General features: G+C 45.4%; 1 protein-coding gene across 1 annotated transcript; it reads left to right on the forward strand.

Moving 5' to 3' along the window:
* Positions 1 to 228: 228 nt before the first annotated feature.
* On the forward strand, positions 229 to 10,475 carry LOC311120460 (reelin-like; the record flags this gene model as incomplete). The annotated part of the gene is made up of 5 exons (XM_084195050.1): positions 229 to 373; positions 629 to 769; positions 9,237 to 9,414; positions 10,054 to 10,138; positions 10,293 to 10,475. Coding segments are annotated over 5 exons (732 nt in total), but the record flags the coding sequence as incomplete, so codon positions are not given.
* Positions 10,476 to 11,023: the final 548 nt, after the last annotated feature.

Here is an 11,023-nt window from a genome sequence, read left to right on the forward strand (position 1 = left end):
TGTATTAGAATGCGTTATATGTGTATGCATCAAAGAAAGCGACACCATCAATCGTTACACATGTTTATAAATATGTATAAATGCTTCGTGAATAGTTATAAATGGTAGTAATGCTTAGAAATGGTTAGAAATGTTTACAATAATGAAATACTTATTCGTGAATAGTTTATAAATGGTTCGCTAATGTTTATTTATGAAAGTGAATACAAAATGTTACCACCCCTACAGACTGCGGGCGCCACTGGGCCCTGCTCACCCCAGAGTGTGTTCCACCTGCCATCGGCTGTGCCGGATACACCATGAGCTCTGTCTACACCGCTACACAGTACAACCGTTGGAGGAGGGTTACGGTGTATCTGCCCAGCGCTGCCAAGTGCGTGTGTGTTGCCTTGTGATGTGAATTGTTTCCAGATCCAGTCTGTGTTTCCTTGTTTAGACCAAAACGTCACATCCTGTTTTTAAACTCGAGATATAATAAACATTTAAACATTTACATTTTAGTCATTTTGCAGACGCTCTTATCCAGATCGACTTACAAATTGGGACAACCACCCAATATTATTATTATTATTTTTTTTATCATGGAGAGAGTGTTGTCGTGCCTCACCTTCCAATGCAATGTTTCCAGTTCTCCCAGGACACGGTTCAGGTGGATCCAGCCACACTTCATCCCCGGCGCTGATGGCTGGGCCTTGGACAACGTGCTGCTGGCCCCTGGCTGCCCCTGGATGTGCTCTGGACACGGACTCTGTGACAACGGACGCTGTGTGTGAGTTACACAGACACACACACACATCAACGCTAGCATCACACACATACTCTCACAGTTCCAGTCAGTTCCAGTCTCTATTTCAACTCTTTCCCAGGACATTTCTATATAAGAGTATGTGTTCTCCATCTAAAATAAATCAAGTAAAAAAAACAGCATCAAACACACATACTGAGTAATTATTGAGTAATTATAAGGCACTATAAAGCATTATAAGGCACTATATATATATACAGTGGGGAGAACAAGTATTTGATACACTGCCGATTTTGCAGGTTTTCCTACTTACAAAGCATGTAGAAGTCTGTAATTTGTATCATAGGTACACTTCAACTGTGAGAGACGGAATGTAAAACAAAAATCCAGAAAATCACATTGTATGATTTTTAAGTAATTAATTTGCATTTTATTGCATGACATAAGTATTTGATGACCTACCAACCAGTAAGAATTCTGGCTCTCACAGACCTGTTAAATTTTCTTTAAGAAGCCCTCCTGTTCTCCACTGATTACTTGTATTAACTGCACCTGTTTGAACTTGTTACCTGTATAAAAGACACCTGTCCACACACTCAATCAAACAGACTCCAACCTCTCCACAATGGCCAAGACCAGAGAGCTGTGTACGAACATCAGGGATAAAATTGTAGGCCTGCACAAGGCTGGGATGGGCTACAGGACATTAGGCAAGCAGCTTGGTGAGAAGGCAACAACTGTTGGCGCAATTATTAGAAAATGGAAGAAGTTCAAGATGACGGTCAATCACCCTCGGTCTGGGGCTCCATGCAAGATCTCACCTCGTGGGGCATCAATGATCATGAGGAAGGTGAGGGATCAGCCCAGAACTACACGGCAGGACCTGGTCAATGACCTGAAGAGAGCTGGGACCACAGTCTCAAAGAAAACCATTAGTAACACACTACGCCGTCATGGATTAAAATCCTGCAGTGCACGCAAGGTCCCCTTGCTCAAGCCAGCGCATGTCCAGGCCCGTCTGAAGTTTGCCAATGACCATCTGGATGATCCAGAGGAGGAATGGGAGAAGGTCATGTGGTCTGATGAGACAGAAATAGAGCTTTTTGGTCTAAACTCCACTCGCCGTGTTTGGAGGAAGAAGAAGGATGAGTACAACCCCAATAACACCATCTCAACCGTGAAGCATGGAGGTGGAAACATCATTCTTTGGGGATGCTTTTCTGCAAAGGGGACAGGACGACTGCACCGTATTGAGGGGAGGATGGATGGGGCCATGTATCGCGAGATCTTGGCCAACAACCTCCTTCCCTCAGTAAGAGCATTGAAGATGGGTCATGGCTGGGTCTTCCAGCATGACAACGACCCAAAACACAAAGCCAGGGCAACTAAGGAGTGGCTCCGTAAGAAGCATCTCAAGGTCCTGGAGTGGCCTAGCCAGTCTCCAGACCTGAACCCAATAGAACATCTTTGGAGGGAGCTGAAAGTCCGTTTTGCCCAGCGACAGCCCCGAAACCTGAAGGATCTGGAGAAGGTCTGTATGGAGGAGTGGGACAAAAATCCCTGCTGCAGTGTGTGCAAACCTGGTCAAGACCTACAGGAAACACATGATCTCTGTAATTGCAAACAAAGGTTTCTGTACCAAATATTAAGTTCTGCTTTTCTGATGTATCAAATACTTATGTCATGCAATAAAATGCAAATTAATTACTTAAAAATCATACAATGTGATTTTCTGGATTTTTGGTATCCAGGTATCCTGGATGGATATCGATCTCATTCCGTCAGTAGAGGATGCCTGGTTGTTCTTTAAAAGTGCTTTCCTCTCAATCGTAAATAAGCATGCTCCATTCAAAAAATGCAGAACTAAGAACAGATATAGCCCCTGGTTCTCCTCAGACTTGACTGCCATTGACCAGCACAAAAACATCCTGTGGCGTACTGCATTAGCATTGAATAGCCCTTGTTTCAGGGAAGTTAGGAACCAATATACACAAGCAATTAGGAAAGCAAAGGCTAGCTTTTTCAAACAGAAATTTGCATCCTGTAGCACTAACTCCAAAACGTTTTGGGACACTGTAAAGTCCATAGAGAATAAGAGCACCTCCTCCCAGCAGCCTTACTGCACTGAGGCTAGGAAACACTATCACCACCGATAAATCTACAATAATCGAGAATTTCAACAAGCATTTTGCTACGGCTGGCCATGCTTTCCACCTGGCTACCACTACCCCGGCCACCAGCTCTGCACCCTCCGCTGCAACTTGCCCATGCCCCCCCCCCCCCCACTTCTCCTTCACACAAATTCAGACAGTTGATGTTCTGAAAGAGCTGCAAAATCTGGACCATACAAATAATCTGGGCTAGACAATCTGGACCCTTTCTTTCTAAAATTAGCCACCGAAATTGTCGCAACCCCTTTTACTAGCCTGTTCAACCTCTCTTTCGTAACGTCTGAGATCCCAGAGATTGGAAAACTGCCGCGGTCATCCCCCTCTTCAAAGGGGGTGACACTCTAGATCCAAACTGTTACAGACCTATATCCATCCTGCCCTGCCTTTCGAAAGTTTTTGAAAGCCAAGTTAACAAACAGATCACCGACCATTTCTAATCACACCGTATCTTCTCCGCTATGCAATCCGGTTTCCGAGCTGGTCATGGGTGCACCTCAGCCACACTCAAGGCCCTAAACAATATTATAACTGCAATCGATAATAGACAGTACTGTGCAGCCGTCTTCATCGACCTGGCCAAGGCTTTCAACTCTGTCAACCACCGCATTCTTATTGGCAGACTAAACTCTTTCCTCAGTGTATATCAATGATGTCGCTCTTGCTGCTGGTGATTCTCAGATCCACCTTTACGCAGACGACACCATTTTGAATACATCTTGCCCTTCATTGGACACTGTGTTAACAAACCTCCAAACGAGCTTCAATGCCATACAACAATCCTTCCGTAGCCTCAAACTGCTCTTAAACACAAGTAAAACTAAATGCATGCTCTTCAATCGAACTCTGCTGGCACCCACCCGACTAGAATCACTGCTCTCGACGGGTCTGACCTAGAGTATGTGGACAACTACAAATACCTAGGTGTCTGGTTAGACTGTAAACTCTCCTTCCAGACTCACATTAAGCATCTCCAATCAAAAGTTAAATCTAGAATCTGCTTCCTATTTCGCAACAAAGCCTCCTTCACTCATGCTGCCAAACATGCCCTCGTAAACTGACTATCCTACCGATCCTTGACTTCGGCGATGTCATTTACAAAATAGCCTCCAACACTCTACTCAGCAAATTGGATGTAGTCTATCACAGTGCCATTCGTTTTGTCACCAAAGCCCCATATACTACCCACCACTGTGACCTGTACGCTCTTGTTGGCTGGTCCTCACTACATATTCGTCGCCAAACCCACTGGCTCCAGGCCATCTATAAATCACTGCTAGGCAAATCCCTGCCTTATCTTAGCTCATTGGTCACCATAGCAACACTCACCCGTAGTATGCGCTCCAGCAGGTATATCTCACTGGTCATCCCCAAAGCCAACACCTCCTTTGGCCGCCATTCCTTCCAGTTCTCTGCTGCCAATGACTGTAACGAACTGCAAATATCTCTGAAGCTGGAGACTCTTATCTCCCTCACTAACTTTAAGCATCAGTTGTCAGAGCACCTTACCGATCACTGAACCTGTACACAGCCCATCTGAAATTAGCCCACCCAACTACCTCATCCCCATATTGTTATTTATTTTGCTCATTTGCACCCCAGTATCTCTATTTGCACATCATCTCTTGCACATCTATCATTCCAGTGTTAATACTAATTGTAATTATTTTGCACTATGGCCTATTTATTGCCTTACCTCCATAACTTGCTACATTTGCACACACTGTATATATATTTCTGTTGTATTTTTTGACTTTATGTTTTGTTTTACCCCATATGTAACTCTGTGTTGTTGTTTTTATCACACTGCTTTGCTTTATCTTGGCCAGGTCGCAGTTGTAAATGAGAAATTGTTCTCAACTGGCTTACCTGGTTAAATAAAGGTGAAATAAAATAAAAATAAATAAAAAGGTAATTCCATCATGATCCTAATATAAGAACACTAAGCCAGTCTATTGACTTTACGTACTTCTTTACAATCACAGGGGGTGCACAGTTCCTGGAGGTACTGCAATACCAGGTCGATGCGTGGAGTGGACGGAGCAAGCCCCTATTCCATCTCCCTATTCCAAAAATCAATTTAATATATGGTCCCCAGATAGGGGACGTATCAGATATTAAACTGATAAGAACAGATTTTTTTTTTTTTTTTTTTTTTTGAAAAATAATTTTTATTTTCATTTCACATTCAAATACAAGTACAAATTCAGTGCATAACGTTGTACATAACATGGATTTACAAAAACAGTACCTTAACCGTATAAAAATAGCAAAACTCCTAAAAAAAGTGCTGTTCTGAGGAACCTGACCAGCTAAAAGGCCTACATTCAAGAGAAGCATGTAAACAATTGCCTCTAACAATCTCCCAAAGCTGATCTTTCAAAGGAATAAAAACTATTATAGAAATAAAATCATACACATATACCAAATGGAACTCTGAATAAACCTCAGTGTATATCAAATATTTACAAAGGCTTAGCCTACATTTCAATTTACATGACAGAATACAGTTATACATAGGCCTATATATAGGCTACAAAAAAAAACATTTACAAAGAAGGGTATATCCCTTTCCATCTATGTTTAACAGATGTGATGCCCCACTTATCTATTTCGAATTGTATTTTTTTCCAAATTTCTTGTTTTATAAAAAAATACTACACTTGATCTTAGCCAAAAGGCCGAGAAGCGATACCGCAATGCTTTCGGAAGGAATGTGCCGTTCTCCGACACGACAAATTCATTGACGGTTACAACAAAATGAGCGCAGTAAACTGTCCACCAAATATCAAAGATTATGTTTTTTTTTAATGGTTGCATAGATTGGGAGTTGATCAACCTCGAAAATAGCCACTTTTGACTGTTACAATGTAACAAATTGGTAGGTTTTATAGTCACGTGGATATCCGCCCTCCAATCGGAATCGAGAGAAAGCCTTGTCGAATTAAAACCAGATTAACAGCTAAATTGGAATAATAATCTATCAAATACGGGTGGGGGAAATAATTTGGAGATAACATTATTGACATAACATTTGATTTTATATCAAATATCTCTTGTAGCAATACTGCCACAAGGGAACTGAGGTATTGTCCACTTGGTGGCGCCAGAGTTCCACCGTCGCCTTGCCAAGCTGTACTATGTGGTCAATCAAAATGCATTTGAATGTTGAACCACTTGACTTCAATACATACATTTACATTTACATTTACGTCATTTAGCAGACGCTCTTATCCAGAGCGACGTACAAATAGGTGCATTCACATTATAGCCAGTGGGATAACCACTTTACACATTTTTTTTTTGTAGGGGGGGGGGGGGGGGGTTGGGGTAAGGGGGGGTGGAAGGATTACTTTATCCTATCCCAGTTATTCCTTAAAGAGGTGGGGTTTCAAATGTCTCCGGAAGGTGGTGAGTGACTCTGCTGTCCTGGCGTCGTGAGGGAGCTTGTTCCACCATTGGGGTGCCAGAGCAGCGAACAGCTTTGACTGGGCTGACCGGGAACTATGCTTCCGCAGAGGTAGGGGAGCCAGCAGGCCAGAGGTTGATGAACGCAATGCCCTCGTTTGGGTGTAGGGACTGATCAGAGCCTGAAGGTACGGAGGTGCCGTTCCCCTCACAGCTCCGTAGGCAACCACCATGGTCTTGTAGCAGATGCGAGCTTCAACTGGAAGCCAGTGGAGTGTGCGGAGGAGCGGGGTGACGTGAGAGAACTTGGGAAGGTTGAACACCAGACGGGCTGCGGCATTCTGGATGAGTTGTAGGGGTTTAATGGCACAGGCAGGGAGCCCAGCCAACAGCGAGTTGCAGTAATCCAGACGGGAGATGACAAGTGCCTGGATTAGGACCTGTGCCGCTTCCTGTGTAAGGCAGGGTCGTACTCTTCGAATGTTGTAGAGCATGAACCTACAGGATCGGGTCACCGCCTTGATGTTAGCGGAGAACGACAGGGTGTTGTCCAGGGTCACGCCAAGGCTCTTCGCACTCTGGGAGGAGGACACAACGGAGTTGTCAACCGTGATGGCGAGATCATGGAACGGGCAGTCCTTCCCCGGGAGGAAGGGCAGCTCCGTCTTGCCGAGGTTCAGCTTGAGGTGGTGATCCGTCATCCATACTGATATGTCTGCCAGACATGCAGAGATGCGATTCGCCACCTGGTTATCAGAAGGGGGAAAGGAGAAGATTAGTTGTGTGTCGTCAGCGTAGCAATGATAGGAGAGGCCATGTGAGGATATGACAGAGCCAAGTGACTTGGTGTATAGCGAGAATAGGAGAGGGCCTAGAACTGAGCCCTGGGGGACACCAGTGGTGAGAGCACGTGGTGCGGAGACAGCTTCTCGCCACGCCACTTGGTAGGAGCGACCGGTCAGGTAGGACGCAATCCAAGAGTGAGCCGCGCCGGAGATGCCCAGCTCGGAGAGGGTGGAGAGGAGGATCTGATGGTTCACAGTATCAAAGGCAGCAGACAGGTCTAGAAGGACAAGAGCAGAGGAGAGAGAGTTAGCTTTAGCAGTGCGGAGAGCCTCTGTGACACAGAGAAGAGCAGTCTCAGTTGAATGACCAGTCTTGAAACCTGACTGGTTTGGATCAAGAAGGTCATTCTGAGAGAGATAGCAACAGAGTTGGCTAAAGACGGCACGCTCAATAGTTTTGGAGAGAAAAGAAAGAAGGGATACTGGTCTGTAGTTGTTGACATCAGAGGGATCGAGTGTTGGTTTTTTGAGAAGGGGTGCAACTCTCGCTCTCTTGAAGACGGAAGGGACATAGCCAGCGGTCAAGGATGAGTTGATCAGCGAGGTGAGGTAAGGGAGAAGGTCACCGGAGATGGTCTGGAGAAGAGAGGAGGGGATAGGGTCAAGCGGGCAGGTTGTTGGGCGGCCTGCCGTCACAAGTCGCAAGATTTTATCTGGAGAGAGAGGGTCAGAAAGAAGTCAAAGCATAGGGTAGGGCAGTGTGAGCAGGACCAGCAGTGTCATTTGACTTAACAAACGAGGATCGGATGTCGTCAACCTTCTTTTCAAAATGGTTGACGAAGTCATCCACAGAGAGGGAGGATGGGGGGGGGGGGGGATTCAGCAGGGAGGAGAATGTGGCAAAGAGCTTCCTAGGGTTAGAGGCAGATGCTTGGAATTTAGAGTGGTAGAACGTGGCCTTAGCAGCAGAAACAGATGAAGAAAATGTAGAGAGGAGGGAGTGAAAAGATGCCAGGTCCGCAGGGAGTCTAGTTTTCTTCCATTTCCGCTCAGCTGCCCGGAGCTCTGTTCTGTGAGCTCGCAATGAGTCATCAAGCCACGGAGCTGGAAGGGTGGACCGAGCCGGCCGGGAGGATAGGGGACATAGAGAGTCAAAGGATGCAGAAAGGGAGGAGAGGAGGGTTGAGGAGGCAGAATCAGGAGATTGGAGGGAGAAGGATTGAGCAGAGGGAAGAGATGATAGGATGGAAGAGGAGAGAGTAGCGGGAGAGAGAGAGCGAAGGTTGCGACGGCGCATTACCATCTGTGTAAGGGCAGAGTGAGTAGTGTTGGAGGAGAGGGAGAGAGAAAAGGATACAAAGTAGTGGTCGGAGACTTGGAGGGGAGTTGCAGTGAGATTAGTAGAACAACAGCATAATAATAATATGCCATTTAGCAGACGCTTTTATCCAAAGCGACTTACAGTCATGCGTGCATACATTTTTTTTTGTGTATGGGTGGTCCTGGGGATCGAACCCACTACCTTGGCGTTACAAGCGCCGTGCTCTACCAGCTGAGCTACAGAGGACCACATCTAGTAAAGATGAGGTCAAGCGTATTGCAAACAAAAGTTTCTGAACCAAATATTAAGTTCTGCTTTTCTGATGTATCAAATACTTATGTCATGCAATAAAATGCAAATGAATTACTTAAAAATCATACAATGTGATTTTCTGGATTTTTGTTGTAGATTCCGTCTCTCACAGTTGAAGTGTGCCTATGATAAAAAATTACAGACCTCTACATGCTTTGTAAGTAGGAAAACCTGCAAAATCGGCAGTGTATCAAATACTTGTTCTCCCCACTGTATATATATATATTTCTTTATTTATTTTTATTCACCTTTATTTTCAAAGGGAGTCCTATTGAGACTGAGGCTTCTTTCATAAGTGAGCATATACACAATTCACAAATACAACATAATAAAAACATGCATGTAGCAGATGTAGTATTGAAAGCTGGTTAGCTGACTCTTGAAGTCGCCTTCCTCAGCCAAGACTATGGTGTTGTTACAGCAACGGGTTAGTACGCTTCATAAGGGTGAAGTGTTGTTGGGATGAAATAAATACATTTCCTTCTCTCTCTCATCAGGTGTGACCGTGGCTATGGCGGGGCCCATTGCGTGCCTCTGGCCCCCCTCCCCTCCATCCAGAGGGAAGACTTCAACGAGAACCTGGCGGCGGAGCAGTGGCCCGAGGTGTACGGGGCCGAGAGGGGGACGCTCAGCGGGGAGCCCCTCAAATCTGGCACCGCACTCATCTTCAAAGGGGTAGGATTCCTACTGTACACTGTACACTGTACACACTCAGGTTTATGTGATAAATGGCGTCTGCTAAATGGCATATTATTATATTATTATAAATGGGGACCTAAGAACAAACAGAAAAACAGGGACACGTCTCTCTTAAGGTCCCAGAGTAGACCTGGATGGAGAAGACATTTCCATTTGAGTCATTCAGCAGACGCTCTTATCCAGAGTGACTTACAGTGCATTCATCTTAAGATAGCTAGGTGAGACAACCACATATCACAGTTGTAGTAAGTAAAAAAAAATTCCCTCAATAAATAAGTTATTAGCAAAGTTAGCGCTAGTAAGAAAAGATTGACTGGGATGTCTTATTTAAGATACTCTTTGAAGAGGCGGGGTTTCAGACGTAAAAAAAAAAAAACATTTTTACATTTTTAGTCATTTAGCAGACGGTCTTATCCAGAGTGCATACATTCTGAAGATGGGAGGGGACTCTGCTGTCCTAGCATCAGGGGGAAGCTGGTTTCACCAATGGGGCGCCATGACAGAGAAGAGCTTTGACATACATACGCAGTATTTGCCCAGCAGACTCAGTAAAGTGTACTTTTTTCATCGATTATATTATCTTGATTTCTCTTTCTGTTTGCTTGATTTTTGTAGGAGGGTCTGCGTATGTTGGTGTCTAGGGACCTAGACTGCAGCAACACGCTTTACATCCAGTTCTCCTTCAAGTTCATCACTAAGGGTAGGTCTCAGTTTCACCTCCATCATGGCTCTAACTGCTTGCAGTTGTCATACCAGGTATGTCTGCAATACTACTTCAAACATGCTGTGTGTGTGTGCACTTTGTGTTTTGTAGATATGTTATACTGCATGTTGACTCTGTGCTCTGTTCCCAGGTGTCCCAGAGCGTTCCCACTCGGTGCTGCTGCAGTACTCAGTGAATGGAGGAATCAGTTGGTTGTTGTTGGATGAGTTCTACTTCCCCACCTCCACTGACACGCTGTTCCTCCACCTCCCTCTACCTGCCAGGGCCCAGACCAACGCAACCCGCTTCAGGCTCTGGCAGCCCTACAACAGTGGTGAGTAGAGTACACAGAGGGACACATACACAGAGGGACACACACAGAGGGACACACACACACACACACACACACACACACACACAGAGGGGGACACACACACACACACACACACACACACACACACACACACAGAGGGACACACACACACACACACAGAGGGACACACACAGAGGGACACACACACACACACACACACAACACAGAGGGACACACACACACACACAGAGGACACACACAGAGGGACACACACACACAAACAGAGGGACACACACACACACACAGAGGGACACACACACAGAGGGACACACACAGAGGGACACACACAGAGGGACACACACACACAAACAGAGGGCACACACACACACACAGAGGGACACACACACAGAGGGACACACACAGAGGGACACACACACACACACACACACATACACACACACAGAGGAACACACACACAGAGGGACACACACACACACAGAGGGACACACACACAGAGGGACACACACACACAGAGGGACACACACACACAGAGGGACACACACACACAC

This window comes from Coregonus lavaretus, assembly GCF_964263955.1.
Source record: "Coregonus lavaretus genome assembly, contig: HAP1_SCAFFOLD_9992, whole genome shotgun sequence".
Classification (NCBI taxonomy): Eukaryota; Metazoa; Chordata; class Actinopteri; order Salmoniformes; family Salmonidae; genus Coregonus; species Coregonus lavaretus.